This window comes from Salvia splendens, chromosome 22 (assembly GCF_004379255.2).
Source record: "Salvia splendens isolate huo1 chromosome 22, SspV2, whole genome shotgun sequence".
Classification (NCBI taxonomy): domain Eukaryota; kingdom Viridiplantae; phylum Streptophyta; class Magnoliopsida; order Lamiales; family Lamiaceae; genus Salvia; species Salvia splendens.
In genome coordinates, this window is record NC_056053.1 from 17766048 (window position 1) to 17789104 (window position 23057).

General features: G+C 35.1%; 1 protein-coding gene across 1 annotated transcript; it reads right to left on the reverse strand.

Annotated features, from left to right (window-relative positions):
• Positions 1-2606: 2606 nt before the first annotated feature.
• Positions 2607-16813, reverse strand: LOC121787097 (kinesin-like protein KIN-14B). The gene is made up of 23 exons (XM_042185717.1): positions 16354-16813; positions 14805-14928; positions 14377-14463; positions 14113-14283; positions 13931-14037; positions 13420-13551; positions 12654-12832; positions 11504-11665; positions 10681-10772; positions 9673-9824; positions 9348-9521; positions 8957-9103; positions 7483-7671; positions 7053-7124; positions 6875-6927; positions 6502-6721; positions 5646-5837; positions 5304-5519; positions 4170-4517; positions 3909-4007; positions 3656-3796; positions 3416-3574; positions 2607-3329 (listed from the first exon to the last, which is right to left on the reverse strand). The coding sequence occupies exons 1-23, from the start codon at positions 16540-16542 to the stop codon at positions 2871-2873; spliced, it is 3864 nt and encodes a 1287-aa protein (XP_042041651.1). The 5' UTR covers positions 16543-16813; the 3' UTR covers positions 2607-2870.
• Positions 16814-23057: the final 6244 nt, after the last annotated feature.

A 23057-nucleotide genomic window follows, 5' to 3' on the forward strand; every position in this document is an offset into this window, starting at 1 on the left:
GTCTACATTTTATTTAGTGCTTACATTCTCCCTAAACCATCCCTCTTCTTTGTCATTTTAAATTCTTGTTTAATTACGTCTGTAATGTACAGCTGGTTAGGGCTGGTTGCTGATTTGGTGGTCGATTTGGACTCTAAATTGTATCTGATTGCGTCGAATTTTGTTGGTTTATCTTCTTTGTTCATCATCATTGATTTGATGATTGTTTGAAGCATCTACATTGGTAGCCTATTCAGGCAATTTGTGTTTCTAGCAATTTGTACATTATTTTATACCCAGATTCTACATTAATGGTAATGTATTATGCAATGTACATTAAAAGAGTACCTGACTACATCATGTTCTGTTACATTATTTACACAATAAATTACATTATTTACGTGATTTGGTACTCTTATGCTATAGTGAAACTTTCGCACCAAAAAAGATACCAAAAAGTTCTTGTAGATTTTAAGATACATTATACATCATCTGATTACTCTATATGTGATACATTATCTAGGCAATTATTTACATTATTTTAATGTATGTCTCCTACTGAGCAATGTAGATTATAATATGTTTGATGAGAGCCAGAAGTTATATACATTCCTCTCGAGGGTTTAGCAGTCCATGGGGCTAGGATGTAGTACCAACCAGTAGCACAATGATACATTATTTGTAACTATTGTGACACATTACTCTGTATTGTAGTAGTGTTTGTTGTATTATTACTGATATTAGGTTACATTATTCACGATGTTGTTTACATTATTTGGTAATGATGTGCTATATTATTATGTGATGTAGTATATTATGTGAGATTATATCGTTTGTTAAGTTACATTATATGTTTCGTGAAAGTACATTAATTTCACATTTATAATAATCAGTGTATGTGTTTCTGAATAGGTTCAAAGAGTGCAAGAATCGATTACGAGGATGACTTTGACGATGTCATATTGCATTAGCGTAACGACTAGCTTTAAAGATGTCCAAAGATGTGCTAGATTATTATGTGTTGTAGTATACTATGTGAGATTAGTTCATTTGTTAAGTTGCATTATATGATTCGTGAAAGTACATTAATTTCATATTTATAATACTTAATATATGCTTTGATTTGAAATATTGATCAACGATTTGCTTTAATTCTTTGGAGCATTCAGGTACAAAACAAATGTAGTAAAAATAGTGAGATCAGTTACATATTAAATAAAAAGTGTATAATACAATATACATTATTACATACTAGTATTGTACATTAAAACCATAAATATGTACATTACCAAAATGACTGAAACCAATAGACCAAATAATATACATTATACCATTGTATTAGAAAATTGGAAGATGTACATACAAGCCATAACTAATGTAGTCATTCACTTGTAAATAATGTACGAAAATGTACATTTTAAGACTATATTCGTACATTATTTCATGTATAAAATCCAAAACACACATTAGAAAGCGAAATTTTATGCATGTGTTGGTAATATGCCCTAGCCCCATGGATTGCTAAACCCGGGAATGATTATAACTCCCTACCATTGGTGATGGTTTCGTTTGTGTGTCGGTACTACAACCTAGCTCCATGGATTGCTAAACCCAAAGGGTATGGATTCAACTCCCGCCAAACATTTAATCCTTACACAGGTACATTTAGTATTATGCATGTACATTAAATGCCAATTTTCGTATTATTTACTGTATGAAATCCAAAACACACATAAAAAAATGAAATTCAATGCATGCGGCGGTACTAACCCCTAGCCCCATGGATTGCTAAATCCTAGGGGAATGATTCAAACTCCCTACCCTTGGTGATGGTTTCATTTTGTGAGTGGTAACTAAAATCTAGCCTCATGGATTACTAAACTCAAAGGGTATGGATTCAACTCCCGCCAAACATTAAATCATTACACAGGTACATCATTTAGTGTGACACATGTACATTAAAGGCCAAATTTCATACATTATCTACGTTACAACAATGCAAGTTGTACATTACAAACACGAACAACAATATTATAAGCTGCAAATTTTGGATTGGTTCACGCAAAATGCGACCATTGAGAACAAAATAACTCAATTGGACTAATGAAATAAGTATAACGTGTTAATACATAAAATTATACGTCTCAATGAATATTCAAAATAGAAACTCTATAAAAAAAATAGGTGCTAAATTCTCGAATCCTTTACAATGAAAGTTGACTAGAACGACCAAAAAAATAAATAAAAGCCTTCTTTTGTAGTTGAAAACACCGATATCAATGAAGGAATAGCAGACGAACTTCTCGAAAAAGGAATGACGATATCTCCAAGAATTGCAGAAGAATTTCGAGTGAAGAACTATAAACAGTAAAGCAGGAAAAGAAAAAAGATTTAATTAAGGAAAACAAATCATATTATACATTTACCAAAGCTAGTGGAAGAGAATCAAGGAATGCAATTAACCTAAAACTTGCACCCCCAAAACTGCCCTTTTTGAATTAAAATAATCATTTAAATAATTCAATTTGCCTAAATCTCGGCCATTAGGGCAAAAATAAATGGTTTAAGATTAGTTTTCTATTCTCCAAATATTTAGTGTAATGACCTGAATACATCCTACTGCAAAATACATCAAAAAATAAAATACATTAAGCCCGAACCCGAGACCAGGCCCGAAGGTATTTACAAATCAATTCCATAAACATGGTGAATACGGAAACAATTACAGGGATGTCCATTGCAACAACCAAATAAAAGCACAAAAATTACAGTAGGACCTGCTACAAAATTCCAGAATCAGAGCAAGACGCCAGGCCCGACCCTCGCTCCATCTAGTCGAGGCGTAGTGTATCTATAGATAATACAACAAAAAAAAAGGGGCAGGAAACATATCACGCTTTCATGTCCTTGAGCACACCCCCCTTCTCAAGCTCACCAACTAGGTCCCTTAGTGCAGGAACCTTCATGGCCAGAGTTCTGTACAGTCTAGAATATCGAGCTCTGGTTCCATCTCCCGTTCTAGCAAGAGCAAGCAGGCTCACAGCCTCCGGGAGCTGCGCAAACACGTCCTTCATCTCCTCCAGCCTCATATGCTCCAGGACAGTCGGTCTTGGAACAACTCGCACAATCTCCCCACCCCTGGGTTCCTGCACCCGCGCATCTGCCTTCACGACCAGCTCCGACTTTGAGTTGGCTCCACATTTGATTATGAAGGGAGTCGTGGAGCCTGTGTTGAACTGCAACACGTTCCACTGTGCCACGTCGGTTTCAGAACCGTGTGTTGCGTCTGCGGAAAATTTGGTGCCGGGAGGTGGTGCCTCCAGAAGCTTATCTTCCTCTTCTGCAGTCGACTGCATCGGATCACAGCCGAATAAAATTTTTCAGAAAAGTGCGGAAGGCATACCTAAGACCTGCATAAAATCATCTGCATACATACCTCTACAGCATCCCGAGCTTCTGAAATATGGCTCTGAGCACACGGATGGTCAATGTCAAGTAAAGAAGGCATCTGTTCGGAAAGTTCGTCTAGAGAGACGAGCATTGATCGCTTCTTGCTCTTACTCAGTGCATTGACAGAAGCTTGCCTCATTATATCCTGTTGAGGCAGATAATTTTCAAATTTCCAAGGTTTTTAAGTTCCAGAAAGTTGAGGAGAAATTGGAGAAAGATGAAAAACCTTGACTTGCTTCAGTATGCTGTCGAGGGAGATTAACGACGCTAGCCTTGCATCTTCAGCAGCAGTGGAAGGATTCCGAATAGGTGCAGCGCCACTTTCTAAATTTAACATCTCCGCGTCGTTTTTCATTTGTTGTAAGATCTGATTGAGTAAACAGTTAGCCTCTAGCAGTAGTAAACAGTGTTTGCGGAATTTCAGTATTTGAGAAGTGAGGCAACCAAGATAAAGAGAGCCACCGCGCTATGATACAGACCTTTCTTCTCTTGTGATCAACAGATTCAAGAGCTGAACGTAGCTTAGCTACTTGAGCCGAGTCTTCCGCTGCTTCAGTCGCCAAAGTACCAGCAATATCCTTATTGACCAATATAACCGTAGATATCAGTATGCGAAACATAACAAACTACATTTCTATAAAACAATATAAAAAAAGCGTATAGCAAAAGAACTAGATAATGGCACACTCTGTCCTTAGCTGCACAAAGATGGGAATCTAAAGAAAACGGTAGGAACATACTTTCAAATGCTGCAGCTGTGAAGTATAAAGACATCTGGCATATTCAGATAACAGCTGTCCAAGAGCATCAGTAGTCGGAGGCTGGGCAGCACCAAGTCCAGCCATCCAACCATCCATTATTGCTGTAGAGAGAAGTTCCAGCTGACCAGTTGCTCCTGCAGCCGTGTCATCAGCAATGGAAAGGAAATCGAAGTTCTCTGCAAGCCAATTTCGAATTTGACGCTGGAGCTCGCCAGCAGGGGTATGAACAAAAAGAGCTGCAAGAGCCTTGTTTCCAATTGAATAAATTTTTGCTTCTTCGGTTATTTCCCTGAGCTTTCCACCTGTTATATGCTGTCGCCATGTCTCCTGTATTAGTAAATGAGATGAGTCAAACAAACTGCTCAGCATCATTGATCTCACTTATTCACTGTAAAAATATCAGCAGAAGCCCTGAGATAATGCTTTTATACATGAAATAGAAAGAAAACATAATAGACCTCACCAACTTAAGAAACACAAGAATAGCCAAATCCTCTTCGAGGAGCAAAGAGATAAGGAGGAGGTAACTTAAGGGCATATTCTTCCCATTTTTTCCTTTATTGAGTTTAGGCAGTTCATCAGGTTTGAACTTTGAAATGCCATATATTTTTATATAAGTTTATGAAAGAATAATACTCCCTCTGTCCCATTAAAAATGAAAATGTTTCCTAAAATGGAAACAGCACCATCTCTACTTTTTCACTTCTCTTACTTTATTCTCCCTTCACTAACTCAAAACAACACTTCATAAAATCCCATGCCGGAAACCAAATGTTTCATATTTTTTGGAACGGAGGGAGTATAAAACTAACAATCTTAAGGTACCAAAACTACTCCCTGAATAAAAAATCATTGATTGTTGCTTTGCTTCTGAAATGACAAGGTATGAATGATCCATCCACCCTGAGTGTGGATTTGTTGCTTTGCTTTTGAAATTACAAGGAAATCGTTTTAATTTAGAAGCTCATTCAGGCTTAAGCTGTTAGAGAGGTATAACTAATGTAACTCATCTATACAGAAATAAAGAATAACATAAAACATGCTATAATGCAAAAGACATAAATCTAGTGATGAGTAAAGATGGAATCAAGAAGGAAAACACGATTAAGTTACCTGATCAATTCCACGTATCTTCAGAACTACTGATGACAACTTTGACTTCTTTTCTGGTTTTATATTTACTTTGAACCCTTGAATTTGGTCCCCAACCAACATATTCCTTGAACTAGAATCGTAACGAACTGGAGATCTTCCAGGGCTGCTACCACGGCTAGAGCTTCTACTACGTCCATTATTTGGCTTCTCAAGAAAGCGCTCAACCGGAGAAACCTTACATCACAGAAGACATTTTCACTTTTACACTCGATGCTTATCATATTATAAGAATTAATGTTTCACTCAAGTAGAAAAATTTGTCTATTCAACCAGTAGATAGACACATGACAGGGAGGGCACCTTAATTGATTGTAGCTCTGGTGATCGAGCAAGCAGGGACCTTATATAGAGAATCCTAACACGAGAGACAAGCATCGTATCCATCACTCTTCTGGGCTCCATTTTACGAATGAAAGAAAAAACAGCATCTCTTATTTCAGCCAGGATTTCATGCTCTCTAGAAGCACCTGCCTTAATGACTGCAGCCAGTACCTGCACATAGGAAACCAAGCAGTCATCAGGAAGCTATATTCCATGAAAGATGATAGAATTTAAATTTTTAACAATCGAGTTTTTCTCAGCTGAGACACATACATAACCATGTATGATAACACCAGAAGGGTGCAAATGCACACAAAACAATTCTTATTGATTAACCTAGGCGATAGATCCAAATGTACCGAACACCCTCAAACCATAAAAGGAAAAGGTCAATCTTAACAAATACTTCAGATCTTTGTCATTAACACATGCTCTGGAACCAAGCTAATTTTCTTAATCTTCTCAGATGCCAGAATGTTTCTGAAGGCTACTTATTTTGCAGACTGAACTTGCGGGACAGATGCAATCATGTCATTCTTCAGCACAGTGAAGTTCAGCTTTCTCATCATCATGATACCAAAAACTATATGTTGCCTACTGTATTTATAAGAGGAGGTAGAAGGCCCACGAGTGATGAACACAGAATACTAAGGAGAGCGCAGAAAAATGCAAGCAAGGAACCAAAGGGTTTCCTCAAGGAGATCCAATCCCCACAAAAAATTATAGAATGATCAAATTTATAAAATGATGACATATAGACACAAGAATACAGCTTCCCCATTTTAACTTCAACATATACAGTTGAATGCATAAAAATATGAATATTGGTTCACACCAGCATCAAGAGCTTGTTAGCCCCATCTGAGATTGCAGCAAGGCTGTCATATTGTTCAGGATCAAAATCATTCAGAGCAGAAGTAAGATATTCGCCAGCTGGTGTAGTTTTGACAATGTCAGTACCAGTCTTAACCAATGCAATAGCTCTCTCAGTCTTTTCAGAGGCTAAAGGTGGAACACCATCACCAGGGCGTCCTTTGGCATTGGTATTCTCGTTCCTATTAAAAATTGTTCAAGTAAAAGTAGTCAGACATATCAGTTGTGAAGCTTAATAGAAGAACATAGACAGTAGAGTTAATCAAGTTAATAGGAAAGACATAGACAAAAGATCACCAAGTTCAAATAGATCTCAAAGCAAACTGGAAAAAAACCTTTGCAGGTCACGAGACTGACTGAGTGGTCCCTTGGGAGATGGGCTTGATACCTGAGAGAATATATCGAGCCAGTAATGAGTATCTTCACAAATAATATCAAACAAGGACAAGAATAAGATAATAGCCCATGGAAAAATAACATCTCTAAGAAATGCTATATGTAGAAGATTAAAACCTGTGGAGTTCCAGCTAAGGAAGCTTTCTCAGTTAGCCTCTCAAACAACTTCTCATTCTCTTCATGCAACCTCTGCCAAATAATGAAACCAAAAAGACAAACTTACTCACCTTGCATTTAAGGATATAACAGTAAAGGCACAATGCCTCTATGTAGTTTTAAGAATTTGCTGAAAACTTACTCACCAAGCATTTAAGGATAATACCAGCAAAGATACAATGCCTCTATGTAGTTTTAACTTTTAATAGAAGTTGCAGAAAACTAACTCGCCAAGCATATAAGGATATTTCCAGCAAAGACACAATGCCTCTATGTAATAGAATTTGCAGACAAGAAAATTAAAAACAAAAAAAGAATTTGCAGACAAGAAAATAAAAAACAAAATGTATTAGACTAAATCATCTTGTGGACAGTTAGAACGGTCAAGTACCTCAATGAGTGCATCCCGTTTCTTCAGTTCATCCTCAAGTCTCTTAGTAACAGCAGCAGAATCCATGTCATCTCCTGTGGCTTTGTTGCTTGAATTCTCTTCAGCCTGCGATACAGAGCCATTTGTCGTCCTAGTCTCGTTGATAAGAAGAGCTTCATTCAATTGTGACTCAACAGTCTTCAGTTTGGCCTACACAGAGGCAACAAACATGATGAGGTATTAAAGATCCAGTCGTAGTCTCAAGAATATATTGCAAAATTCAGCTATACAGCAACATTTGATTTATTGCTTCATAAATTCTGGAGGTGACATCAAAATAAACCATGAAACATAACTGAGAAACTTATGCACCTCTTAACATGAATAAAATTTCAGAATATCTGGCACACAATGCAAACATCTGGCAACCATACCTGAAAAAACACACTCCCTATGTCCCATTAAAATATGTGCACTTTCTATTTTTCGTTTGTCCCATAAAAATATGGACATTTTCATTTATGGAAAGTTTTCTCCAACTCTACCCATAAAAATATGTGCACTTTCTATTTCCGTTTGTCCCATAAAAATATGGACATTTTCATTTATGGAAAGTTGTCTCCAACTCTACCCATATTCATCAATATATTTACAACTTATACCACTATGGCCCCATCATTACAACTCATTAAACACTAATAATAATGTGGGTCACATTATCCACCCACACTACTTTAACTGCCCTTCTTCTCCTCTCTTACTTTACCAATTGTGCATTAATTCCCGTGCCATTTCAAATGCACATATTTTTATAGGACGGAGGGAGTATAATCATTCACTGTAACATCCCAGAAATCATGTTTCCTTCACCTATTAGGAAGGGTTGAGATCTAATTCAAGTGGCTGCGAGCACTAAAAGTGTTAAATATCTACAATATTTGTATGTAAATCCTTTTTCTTCAGTTGTGCTTGAAAGTTTTTACCTTTTGCCATATAGCCAGAAACATAATGCAGAGTCATCAAAGAGAGACAACCAAGAACAAAGACACCCTATCCAGTTATGTCTGTCTCTTAACCACTTTATCTGGTCAGCACATCCCCCAACCCCCAACCGAGAAACAGAAAAAAAAATCATTACCAACAGCTAAGACAAGATAAAGTAATAACACAGATAATACTTATTGGCAATTGTGAAATTTTTTCACAGAGAAACTTCTGAAAAAAGGAAATTTTAGACCATGATTTAGTATGACCCTGAAGTTAATTCACAGTACCATCATTACGACTTGTCTATATCCTTAGACGACAAGGAACAAACTCATGGATCCATCGTTCCGTTTCAACATATATGAAGGATGCTGCATTTCATCATCTTTTGGAATTTGGAGAGGCATGGTACCACTCAACACAGGAGTAATGCAGGATCCAGGTCAATTGATGACAACATATCTACCAGTATGATTGAAGGAACTTAATACATAAAGTCTGAGCCAACCTGCAACATTTGAATTGCTGATTCCTTTTTTTCTATCTGCAATTTCTGGTCTTGTTCCACTTGTAAAAAATGAGTTATTTGATCCCGTAGTTGCAGGTTCTGATCCTTCTCTACCTTAAACTTATCTGCAAGCATTATATTCTCTGTCTGCAATGAAGAGGAAAACAAATTCGAGATTGTCAGATAAACAAACCTAAAAAATGCTCATTAATCATGTCACTATCAGTTCAGGAAGCATAATCAGAACATCTTATGGGCCCAAAAGTATCGCAAATATACTTAATGAATGATGGCATGACTCTGAAGTAATAATTTCAGAGAGAAAAGGGTTTTGCAAAATAGTCCAGTACTTAACTAGCACACAGTAGCTGAAAAGCATGGTGCTACAAACCTTTAAATCTGACTGCAATGTGAAAGAAACCTTCCAGGCTTTCTGAACTTCGTTGAAGAGTAGAACGCACTGGTCATTTGCAAGCTTTAAATCTTGTTTTAGGCCCATGCTTTCCAGCTTTAATTCACTGGCTTCCTTTTCCTTTTCAAGCAATTCTTTACGTGCGTCATTGGCCTGCAAGAAAATTCGCAGCAGAATTTAGTAGACAGTTTATTATCACATACTTCTAACCCATGATTCATTTGCCAAAACACATGCATCATGAGATTTTCAGTGATACAAATTGCGCAGACTTTAGTAGACAATTTCATTTGCGCAGACTTACAATATCTTTCCATTTCTTGATCGTATCTCGACTCCCAAGGCTCAAAGTAGCATTTCGGGCTCTGGAAGAAAAATTAAGGGAAGATAGTGTCTCAGACATGCTGGGCACATTGGGGCAGATGTTAACAATCATCAAAGTTATTGAGCTTCCACCTGCATACCGAACAATGATACAGAGTTAAGTCTATAACATCGAGAAAGTCCAACTCAACTACTCAAGAACAAAAATTGAGTTGACACTTGACAGCAAAGCTCAAGTAAATGTGTAGCATAGACATCATATATCAACTAGTAAGGCATTGAGTTGGTGCAATTTGAGAGTTGAGAGCATCTTATAGTAGCACAATAATGAGTCCAAGAGTAGGAAAAGCTGAAATTAACTTCTACTTGATTGGTAAGACAGAATGTTCCACAGTACTCTAATAGGAACACTGAAAACAGCATGCATATTCACATAAGGCTTTCCCTAGTACATGAGTTCTTTGCCGCCAAAAGAAAATGGTCAGAAACTTGTCCAACTCAGCATATTTTTTATACATATCCTAACAATGGAAATCAGCACCTTCTCTATATTAAGATACAAATGGATAGTAGCGAATATATCAACATTATAACACACTTAATAGGCATGGATTGAATTTCACAAGCTCTAGATACTGAGTTCGAAAACAGCTTATACTCCCTCCGTCCCAGCTAAGATGACACGTTCCTTTTTTTCACGTGTTTTGGAAAAATGATAATAAATAGTTAAAGTGGAGACAAAATAAATTAAAAAAGATAATAATAGAAGATAGTGTCTTTTACAATATTCTCTAACTTACATGATTTTTTTCTCTATTTTAACTACTCCATTATCATCATTTTTTCAAAACAAGTGCGAAAAAAAACGTGTCATCTTAGCTGGGACAGAGGGAGTAATAATTAGCTATGCAATGATAACAGGGAAGGGAAATATATAAATATATAAAATATAAAAATATAATAAAACCAGAGCATAGGGACCTATTACCTAGCGAATCTGCAAGAACTTTTGTTAGCACTGAGTTCTCGTATGGAATATCATCCTTCTTTGAAGTTAGGGATGCCAAAACATCACCCAATCTGTAGGCAGAATATTCAAATTTACATATGGTAACTAAAGAAATTCGACAGCATGGCTAGAATAAACCAAAAGAGTAGTAATTACACTGTAACTGATACTTTGATACAATATATACCTTCATGTCAGCATAGAGCCATATATTGAAAGGTAAATTATGTACTCCCTCCTTTCCATAGTAATAGAGTCATTTTGTCATTTTGGTACGTTCCATAGTAATAGAGTCATTTCCCTTTTTAGTAAAAGTCAACACATTTTTCCACACCTACTTTACTCTCTCTTACTTTTTTCTCTCTTTATCTCTCTACCTTTTTCATTTTCCACTTTATTCTCCCTTTACTTAACTCACCCAACACAATTTTTCTTAATCTCCGTGCCGAAAAGAAACACCTCCAATACTATGGAACGGAGGGAGTACCCATTAATGGGATAGATAGCCTTTTCTTAGACAGTAGTACAATAGTTCATACACATAGATATACAAATTGCAAAGAACCTATCAACATCAGTTAGTAATTGAATAACACACAAAACAAATCAATTTGACATTTAAATAAGAATGCAATTAAATAATACGTCAAAATGGTTCTGAATGCAATTAATATAAAGGGAAAGCAACCATAGCTGCACCAGTTGTCTTGTATCATCAACTTCAGACACACAGAAGATCTAAAATTTAAAGATAAAGAAATGCAGAGGCAATGGAAAAACCAAATTCAGTACTTAAACTTACGCTGAGAGGGACTTTAAGACATGTAGCAATTCCGTAGCACGTTCACCAGTTTCATCCTCTACTCTCGAACTCTCGCTTCCTGCCAAATCAACTAGAGAAAGCTTGTTGTATATATTGTCACCGGTGATCAAGTTTGTACAGTATATGTGTATAATGACAATCCTACAAAATACAAACAAAAGAGAAACAAATAATGGAATGAGAAGAATACAGAAAGCAGAGATTTTAATTTCTTCTCAAACAGAGAGTGGAATACAACATGCGTAGATAAATCTGCATAGCAATTAAAAATCTTGATTTTACATGAAATTAAAATGCATTATTATGCAAACATGTCACATCCCATTCCATGATATAGAGATGCAACATATCGAATGCATAGAAAGTAGAAATAGTGTTCTTTGTAGTTTGAAATTGATACGGAGCAAATGCCATTGGATTATGGAGGTCAGTAGTGGTTATATTCCATGTCATCATTCAACCATGTAAAATCCTGGAAACATTATCTTTTCTACTAATCTAATTATGAAGGCAGGAACACCACTAATTGAAAGTAAGACCCTTCAGAGTCTAACTCTTATTTTTAGCATCACACCAGTCACCAGATAAAATTTTGCAGCTCGTAGACCACTAAGCGAAATAATTTTAGCAGCACCAAAACCTACTAAAGATTCTATACTAGTCATTTTTGAATGACCAAATAGATAATTAGATATCAGAAATAACCTCCATCATTATTATACAAACTTCATCCAACTAAGCATCATTTCACTCAGGATTCAGGACCTACCATTTACATATATTATACCAAGCACTTTTTGTGGAAAAATATCAATAGGAACATAAAAATCATACATGATTACTATGCCAACTACTTTTTCATTGGAATACACAATTTCATTATCCACACATTCTTATGGTGCTTGCTATAGATGAACTTTTGATGTAGAGAGCTGAGCGCTACACCTTTCGCAAATATTTAGTAAGGGCATGTGATTTCTAATGCTCTCGAAATCAGACGTGTATTTGATTTAAAAAAGAAAAAGGACAAGAGCCAATAAAAATAGTGCAAAACAAAAACACAAGCCAAGGAACAAAACACAAATAAGCAATGAAGCATTAAGAAAGGCACTAAATTGATGATCCATACAGATGCGAAACTTTAAACTTCAAGGTGTCAGTTCCTCGGTTGAGAAAAGCTGTTTTAAGAATCCTGTTGAACTCTAAAGGGTTCTCAATTTTTTCCTGGACAAGTTCTACAACATAATCCAATGACCCAATGTAGACTTTTGGTTGATTACTTCCAGACTCCAGAAGCAAATCAGTTATCTACAAAAGCAAAGGGAAGGTGCAATATCAGCCTCAGATGTTAATGATGTTCAGCATGATATATGTCAGGGGTCCATGTTTCTACCCCCCTTGAGTCTTTTACTTCTTCAAAATTAAATTTTGAAATTCACACACTTCAATATTTATGTTTTTACAATCCGTATACGTTTTCCTTGTATAAAAGTGGAGAATCCCTTTACCAGCCGGAAAGGATAACAGTTTATCTGATTTTCCTTCACTTCATAATATTATCTCAAAGAACTTGAACAGATGGAAATCAATGGCCGTACAAACTACAAAGTAATTAAATATCAGTCAAATTGTAAAAAAAATATTGAACTGTCATTTTTCTCTTCACTTTTCGTTTATAAGTCTACTAAACTTTTTGATGTGTTAAACTTTTCGTTTCTTTTTAGTACTTGCAACTTAAATTCTAAGAAGTTGTTTTGCCAAAATTTTCAGCATCAGATATGTGCATGGCTGCATGCCAAAGATCCATGCCAATGGGAGTGGATGCAAGTAACTTAATATCCCATCATAAAAAAAAGTTGGACGGTAACTATGCCATGATGTGGATGGAGAGGAACCTGTTCATTGTAAAGCTCAAAGACTGAAACTGAAAAACTATAGCGAGAAGTAGAAGTTGCATCTGAGTTGGATAAATCAAAGAGCTCCTCAAAAGACCGAGCATACAGACCACGATCGTGACTAGATCCTTCCTGGAGAAAGATTAGAACGATATCAGAACCAAAGTAAACCACATGTCATGATCAATCTTTTATAATGACCCCAACTGATTCTAACATAGAGACCCAAGATAGACAATAGCTCTTCCATGAATATTATTGAGATTTTGAGACAAAAGAACCCTCACTATACATCTTTTAACGCAGTAGAGTTTGATTGAACAAATAGAAAAAAAAAACATAGATCGATGATTCCAGGCACCATTTATACTACTATATAAATATCAATATGTCAAAGAAGCATATGTATCGGAGAAATAAAGAAATGTATAGGATACATTGTAGCAAATAAACAATAGTGAGTGCAGAGTACTGCGGGATGGGGAAGACTGAAGAGAAGGAGAAGCCATACCATAGTATGCGTCTTTCCTGATGAGGTCTGCCCATATGCAAATAGAGAAACATTAAATCCATCAAATGCTGACTGAACAAAGGGCTGAATATCAGCAAAGAGATCGGCTGCATAAACGAAGCTCATAAGTTAGTACAGTTCTTTCAAACTGCTGAAGCCAAGGAAGTGAAATAGGATACCACCTTGTCCAACATGAGGCCCATAGACCCTGTCAAACTCAAAATCCTTCTTTGGATTGGAGAGACTTTCATCTTCGGTGTTTATCCGAAGGGTATTATCATCAGGATATTCTACGATATCTGGGCCTTCTTCCTCAAATAGAGGTCTTACACGACAAAACACCTTTACATTTCCTGTAATATGTTTCTTGGTGTGATTATTATGCATATAGAATTTGGATAGCATGAGAATCCCAGAGGTCTTAAGTATAATAACTTAATAAGTACCTTTGGCTGTCAATAAGTCATTAAACAGCTTTTTCTTCTCGGATAGCAGTGGAAAGATTCTAGCTTCTGTTTCAAGGGCAGCCTGATCTGGAAATTACGTGGTTTGTTTCCAGTTAGTAAACTACATTGATTCATACAGAAAAAACGTCATAAACTGGAGTCAAAAGGCCAATTTGCAGCAGAATGAGAGGACCCTAAGAAGTAGTAGTAGGGTGTAAAGTTAGAGCGAAAATGTCATCGTTATGGTGGGAATGAGTTCATTGTATTATTTGTGTACAAAGAAGACAACAATCACAATAAAACAACCCAAAAAACATTGAGAAATATTGCAGTTGTTCATAGAACAGTTTTGACTAAAGTTGATAACACAGACAAATTTGGGTATAGCTCGAAGTAAACACACGAAGGGGTCAAAGGGCACACTTTACCTAGCTTACGAGTCTTATCAGCCAGTACACCTAAGTAACGTGTCACTCGATCAAGTTTAGCACTTGAATATTCTTGGAGATCCATGGCTTCTTGTCTTAGTTGCATGTAATCTTCTCTGGCCAGCTGCTCAAACAAAGTAAAGGCGGCGATTTTAATGAAAGAGTAGGAGCAAGCTTGTTCCAGTTAATAGGTGAGAATAGTGGAAGTAAAACAAACATATTGAACCCACGAAAAGCCAAAAACCATGCTAACAGTACTCAAGAAAGCATGCAAAACCTTAGAACAGTTAATAAAGCTCTAGAGTGATCTCCAAGACTGATCGTGAAAGAATATTGCTCACTACGACTACAAGCAAAAATGCATATAAAATTTCTAAAAAGGTACTGTTAGCTGGCAGCAGTTAACACCTGTTAGTTCAGATAGTCAACGATTTCCAAATTTCCACTAGCTTAAAGCAGTCTTCCCAAGCTTCTTTATTTTTCATTATTTATTTCTAACCAAAATTTATTTACGCTATCATTTTGAGGTAATCATCCATATAAAGGGCATTGTGTGCTGGACTTCACTTAGCATATGACTGAAACAGACACGAGAGTCAGAATCTACAGTGTGACCAATCTAGAAATGTAAACAACCAAAAGTCAGAAAAAGAATCCTTCATACACTAGCCTACCTTTTGCCAGAGTTCTGTATTTCTTATTAGTTTCTCAACTGTCATACTTAGCAGAGAGAAAATTTCATGGCACAACACACGGAGAGGAACAATATCCCTTCCGTAATAGCAAAGAAAGTAAAGTTCCGCAAATTATTTAACTGCTGGTAAAGGTATTTATGCCAGCTCAATATATTTGATAGCATGCAACCTCAAATATTGAATAATCCAGAACAATTTCTCAACAAATCTCATTTTGTTCTCAGACCTCTGTACTGTAAAACTCTCTCACACCTTCTGCTCCTTGATCTTAATATCTACTGCTCTTGCAAGTATTAGACAGATAGGATATAGACCACTGCACGAGCATTATTTCCTACAGAATAGCCAAGTTCGCTGCGCATCCTAACGCTCACCTAGACTAAACCAATTCCGAGAATGACAATATACCTACCTCGCTGAAGTAAATGACTGGAAATACGATACTTACCACATGATTTCGACAACTAAAACTAGAAAGTGAATATTGGCAACTAAAGTCAAGCACTTTCTTCAACCAACGCCAAATCCAGAACAAAGGAAACTATTGAGGCTGCCATTTTCTCATAAACTAAACGAAAAATCAACAACTTCCCAAACATCTAAGCCGTCAAATCATAATCATCCATGAAAATTAACTCTCAAAAACCCCCGCATTCTCAAGTATTATTAGGCACAAACGTATCAATAAGGATCTGAAATCAGCTCCTGTTAAACTACTTCAAACCGACCGGGTTTCACTCACGCAAACAATCGTGCGCCAGCTCAAATTGCCGAGTCCAATTAAAAGCATTTCGAATAAACACTATAAAATATATTAATTATTTCTTCAGCAATACGCATTGATAGACACTGACCTTGACTTTGTCGCTCAAGCGAACGAGCGTGGAGTTGACGGCTTGCTTGGACAAGTCCGACTGCGATGATATCGACATCGAGTAGCGGCGCGGCGCCGCCGGCACCCTCCGGTAATCATCTCTCTGCTCCACCGATTTCCTCGGCTCGAACCCCGCCACTTCCCAGTTCCACCGGTTATTGCTCCCCATTCGCCCTCAACTAGAAATTCCCCAAAAATCTACAGCTAAACGGAAATGGGGAGTCCGGCGACGAAAGAGAGAAGAGATGAGCTCATGTACAAGTGCAATTGTACAAAGCTCTCTTCTATTTTCACTGCCACTGGAAAACCTTATGGCCTCTCAAATTGTGACTTCGGTTTTACCGTAATCCAATTCAAACAAATTTAGTGGTGAAGGAGGCGGCGACAGCGTGGTTTTGAAATGGGACACATTTGGGCATTTGGGGTCACAATAAAAGATTGAATTTTTTTTTATTGGGATTGTGGTAGTTGTGGTGCCATCAATCATTTTGATTTGTGTTGGAGGGAGTTTAAATTTCTGGATTTCTCTCTTTCCTATTCTTTTGCAACTATTGTAGAAATAAAGTGGGATAAAGTTTTGGTCTTTGATATTACTAATAAGTAATAACCTATACGAATATAATAAGATTTAGATATTACTTTGTAGAAATAAAGTGGAATAAAGTTGTGGTCTTTGATATTACTAATAAGTAATAACCTTGTATTTCATTTTCATTTTGTATTTCATTTTTTAAATATTACTAATACTCCATTTATATCTTGTATTTCATTTTCATGATTGCACTTTTAATTTGAAATATAATTAATACATTTAAATTGTCTCATTGGATCGGCTCGAATAATCAGATACAAATTCTAAATCATTTGAGATATTATGTCTTCACTGTTAAGAAAGAAATCACAAGCCCAATAATTCTTTTTGGGATTCTATTGCTATTATATAATTGGAGTTGTACTGAAATTGAATTCTATATTCTTTGCTCGATAAAATTAAATAATTGATATATCCAATTCTAAATTATTAAGTTGGTATGTTTGAAAAATCAAACAAAATTTGATATTAATTTTTAATTTAATTGAATTTCATAATCTTAGTGAAACCACAAGACTTAGTCCCCTAAATAGCAAACTGAAAACTCGTTTTTCAAGCTTCAATCCTCATTTTACATGCACCTTTTTAAGAGAGAGGGGTGGTAATCTGTTGCATCTTGCACCTCTTTGCTCTAATATGCCACATCTTTTTTTAGTGTTCCTCCTTTCAAAATCACTCCTCTTTCATGGTCTTTTTTGTCATGTCTTTGGGAGTTCAGCTTGCTCAATTTGGATTTTTTCTGATAATTCATCACTCACCTAAGTTATTTGGCATCTAAAACATGCTAATCAACTCAATTTTTAGTATAAAATTGCTTTAGAATATCACTCTTAATTGCACTAATCAAAAGAATTTCATATGCTTCAACAATTGGAAGTCCGATGTAAATTATGATGTGCATTAGGCTTAATATTTATGTTGTCGTATGCATGGAGACTTAATATCAGCCTAACCTTGGAAAGGAATGGTAGCTTGCCATAAAAATATTCTTCATATGGGTAACACTAAGATTTTCAAACTAGTCAAGAATCAAGATTAAAACGAGTCAACCTCTAAGTATGACTTTTCCTTAGGAGGTGGAGCTATGACATGAATGAGTGTGAAGTTAAAATAAATCACAAACTCTATTATGTAGACTAGATATAGAGGTGTTTCATACTCTATTGAACATAATTTTTAACATGTCAAAGAGCATTACGGTTTACTGTGATAACTCTGGTGCAATCCCTATAATGATTACATACACAATGAAATGAAATATCATATCATGAGATAAAGTGAGAAGATGAGACATCGTTGTGACTCATATTGGATCTGAGCACAACCTAGTGGACCCTTTTACAAAGAATCTACGATATGCATGTCACTCAACCATTATGTGGAAGGAGTGAAAGTCAAATGCATCAAGAAATTGCTTGCAGTATAATGAGACGAGGTTGTTAGGATTTGTACGCAAGCAATTAAAACTAAAATAATATATTACAACTATCCCACATCGGTGTTCACATAGACTTGAAACCACTATAAAATTCTAATATGTCACTTCTCCTATCACCAATTGGTTTAGGATGGAACCCATAGATTTCTATCAATGCATCAAGAAACTGCTTTGAGTATATTGGGCCGAGGTTGTTAGGATTTATATACCACAAAGTATGTTCTAAGCTATCTGGTATCGCAAAACTTATTTCTATTTAATCATGAGAATAAAATATTTGTTACGCTTTTCATGATATTGTGTTAACTATATGTTTGCTAACAAATCTATGCTCTACATTATTGACTTGTGGTGGATCAAAAATTATAAAAGACTATTCAGTCAATTTCTTATAGAAAAGTAACTTCATAGTCCATATAAATATGGACAACTTATTGCAAAAAACTTTGTATTAATATTATGTTACATTTTTTCAGTTAACAAATGATATAAGTTCTTTTTTCTGCTGTGATTATTGGTTCAAAAAGGATACAATTTGTGTCTCAATATATGGAAGAGGAGTACTATTATTTTTGGCTTACGCCCCATATAAGAAAATGAATCTAGTGATGATCAGTTGGGCCCTTTTTGGACACGATTAATTTGCTATCATGGATCGGTTTTAAAGTTTAAATTCGTCTCTCCTTAATTAATTTCAAAACTTGACATTTGAAATTGATTTGAATTCGAAACTCCCTTTTAAATGCAGTAAGAAAACGATTCATAATTTTTGAATTTAATTAATTATAGTACAAGAACTAGAATTCAATTTAATCCATTGATCATTGTATAATCTATTATTATTTTGAAGAAAAACATCTCTCTAATACAAATATGAATTAATTTTTATCGTAGTATTTAAGTTAATTAATTGAGAAATATAAATAATAGTTATACAATTTCTAAGATGGGTTTTACGATTTCTGGACCATGTATATGTGCGTAGGTGGTATCAGAGGGCTCTATAAGTAGGGCTCACAATTTTTTATTCGACACGATAATCTGACACGAATTCGCACGAAATAATGAGTTTGGGTCACATCTTAATGGGTTCGTATCTAGGGGCGGACGCAAAAATAAATCTGTGATTTCTAAAATTTGTTGTAAAGTATATTTTTGGGTGTTTTAGATTATTTATAGGGGCTTTTACATGATAATTAGCATTAAATTTAGATAAATTTTAAAAATTTACAAAAGAAAAAAGGTTAAAAATTAATTTTATTAAGGGCTTTAGCCCCACCCCCATTGTACATGGGTCCGCCCTTGTTCGTATCCTTATTGGGTTGACCCGTTATGAACCCGAAAATTTCAAATTGGGTTCGGGTTGGATGCGGATAACCCATTAAGAAATAATATTATTATTTTTATTATTCATAATATCTTTTTAAAAAACAATGCTTTAGTTTAGTTATTTAATTTGTTGTAAATCAGGTTTAAATCTTGAAAAATTGATTTTTATCATGTAAGTCAAGTTTAAAATTAGATTTAATCGTGTAATATCGGGTTTTAATCGTGTAATATTGGGTTCAGGTCGTTATCATGTCGTGTCAAACCATATTATATCGTGTCGTTAACTGTTTCGTGTCGGATTCAGGTCGTGTTCAAGTTTGAGGGTAGCAGGTCGGGTTCATGTTCGGATTTGCAGTTTTCTTAACAGATAGGGTTCAGGTTAGACCTTATTGGGTTGAGTCGTTATCAGGTTGACCTAATAATGATCCAATCCGCACGATTTGCCACCCCTATCTATAAGTACTAATGAATGAATGCATTTAAGAACCAATTTAATAGTATAGATATGAGAAAGAAATAGGGAGTCAATGTAACCCAAAATTTATAGGTTGGGCCTGAATAGCCTTACAAAATTAATAGATTAGAACTTTAATTTTACAATGGGCTAAACGGGTTCATTAGTGTTGGCGGGTTAAGTGGGTTGTACTTATTTTTCAATTAAAATACTATTAAACTTTAGAGGTTTTCTTGTACTTTTGGATTTTATGCGCTATATTTCACTAGTCTTCTACAATCTTTATAACACACATTTCTACATGATTCCACACTACCAACTTCTAAGTTCCACCTCGAACAATTCTTCTGTCATCCATCATCGCTAGTTTACCACCGCCAAAACCAATCAAGACAAAATTGAGAATTAACTCATCAAAATTTCAATATATTTATCGTTATAACATTCTTTAATTTAAATTGATTACTCTAATTTTAATTTATCTTTGTTTATATTATAGTAGTAGATCAAGATGAAAGATTCATCTCCAACTATTATTGATGAAAGTTATGAAACTTTGAGTATTGTGTAATTCTAAAACTAAATATGGAAAAAATATCTAAAATTTTGAATCAATTTACTGAGGGAAATTTTGATTACATGAGTTTGTTTTCGAAAACATTTTGGCCTAATAACCTGATGGGCCCGAAACCTAGTTGATTAGGATTAGAATTGAAAATTTATAACATGATTAGTCCGCACCCAAATAGCTCGATAACCTGAATAAGTTTTTCCGAACATGAACGGATGAGCCCGATCAATATAGGGGTGACAAATCGTGTGTGTTGTGTCGTTATCGTATTGATACGATAACGACACGACATGATAATAACAAACACAAATACAACCCGTTAGGAAAACTTCAAACACGAACACGAACACGACCCGCTACCCTCAGACACGAACCCATTAACGACACGAACCACTTCGGGTCAACACGACACGATAACAACACATATATGACACGACACAATAACGACATTATAATAATACGATCTGATAACACAATAGGATTAAAAACTTAAAATCTAAGTACAAATCTGATTTTAAATCCAGCAAACAGCAAAGAAAAAATCCATCATTCCACAAACACGACACGAACACGAACCTAATTTAAATTTTAAAATAGATAAAAAAAATAATAATATAATACATTAATATTATTTCTTAACATGTGACACGAACACGATACGAAATTTTCGTGTCGTTATCGTGTCGACACGATAAGGACACAAACCCAATAAGTTTTGACACATACCCATTATTTTCGTGCGGGTTCGTGTTGTGTTATCGTGTCGTGCCAAAAATTGTCAGCCCTAGATCAATATCTCTATATATTACTACCTCCGTCCACCATTTAAAGAACTATTTTGCCATTTTGGTTTGTCCACTATTTATAAAACCATTTACTTTATTCCACTTGTAGTATGTGGATCTCACATCCCACTAACTTTTTACACCCACAATCTAATAGTATAAAACTAATACTTTAAATGAGTCCCACATTCCACTCATTTTCTCCTTTTTACTTTTCTTCACAAAGTCAAACAATTTCTTAAAACTCGTAGCGAGTTAAAATGACTCTTTAAATGGTGGATGGCGGGAGTAGTTTTGAAGAAGTACTGATATCCTAATAGGTAGGGCACCATCCTAATCCTACTCTAAAAATAATTCCAGAAAATAAACGAAAAGAAACTAAATGAAGTTCGAATTATAGTCCGCTAATATTAATGAGTAATTTAAGTTGAAAATTAAATTAGAGAGAGTCTATGTTTGTACGTTGCGAAGAGTTGACTGTACTATGATGCATTGTGGTTAGTGCTAATAATACGGTCACCGATTTTCCAGCTTGGTCAATTTAATTCAACGCCGCTTCACTACATTGAGTTTCCAATAATTGATCGAAAATATGAAAGTACTGTTTTACCCCGATTTATTTCGAAATATTACTGAATTATTGATAATATCAATTAGTAAAAAGTATACTATTGATATGACAAGAAAGTTGTCCCAAGCAATGATTGTCGTTTATTAATATTAACAATAAATAATACTCCATAAATTATGTCTCAGCATTGTTTTACGCCGTAATTAGAAAAAAAATGCTACACAATTAGGACTCCTACTCAAGTTGGTGCATCACATTCATATAGTTAATTAGACATCAAATCAGAAATTAAAGATATGGGCAGAAGTGGTCCAGATTTCTAGCGACGTCTTCTCTTAATTTGCCAACTCTTATTTATTACTCCCTACTATTGCATATTATTGATTTCATAAATAGAAAGAACTACTGGTATTTGTTAGTATCATCTTACTAATTTGAGCATGTGACTGATTATTCATAACATTTTTGGACTATACATATAGTTTAGAATTTAATTAATTACTAATATAATAAAATTTCCACGATATCTTGATTACTAATCTTTGCTAGTATTTTTTTTTTCATTCAATACATTATACGATTATTCACTACATAGTATGGGGACGATTTACTGTTTATGGACTGATATATGGCAACCAATTGGTAGGTATGACATTAATAATTTCAATGTTGAATTACTATTATAATAAGTTTAGTTTTATGATCACATTCAGATTCAATGGCTAATTCCAAATTTATATAATCCAAAGATGAACTATTTATGTTTATATACGTCAATTAAGCAGTTGTTGTTTTAGTTACAAAAAATAGTTTTTTTTTTCAACACACTGTAAAAAAAAAAAAAAGCGTTGGATAGTGACGGCGGCTGCTAGCTCCACAATTAGCGACGGAAAATGACTGAAAAACTTCAGTCGCTAAATAGTGATAGAATATTCCGTCACTAA

What these genes read in the sequence shown, in the direction of transcription:
- LOC121787097 (XM_042185717.1), bottom strand. Translation starts at nt 16,542, where the DNA reads ATGGGGAGCAATAACCGGTGGAACTGGGAAGTGGCGGGGTTCGAGCCG. An exon ending in CAGCAATTCAAATGTTGCAG is followed by an intron (nt 7,672 to 8,956) that starts GTTGGCTCAGAC and finishes GCCTCTGTGTAG; the next exon opens with GCCAAACTGAAGACTGTTGA. An exon ending in AAGCTCGGGATGCTGTAGAG is followed by an intron (nt 3,330 to 3,415) that starts GTATGTATGCAG and finishes GATCCGATGCAG; the next exon opens with TCGACTGCAGAAGAGGAAGA.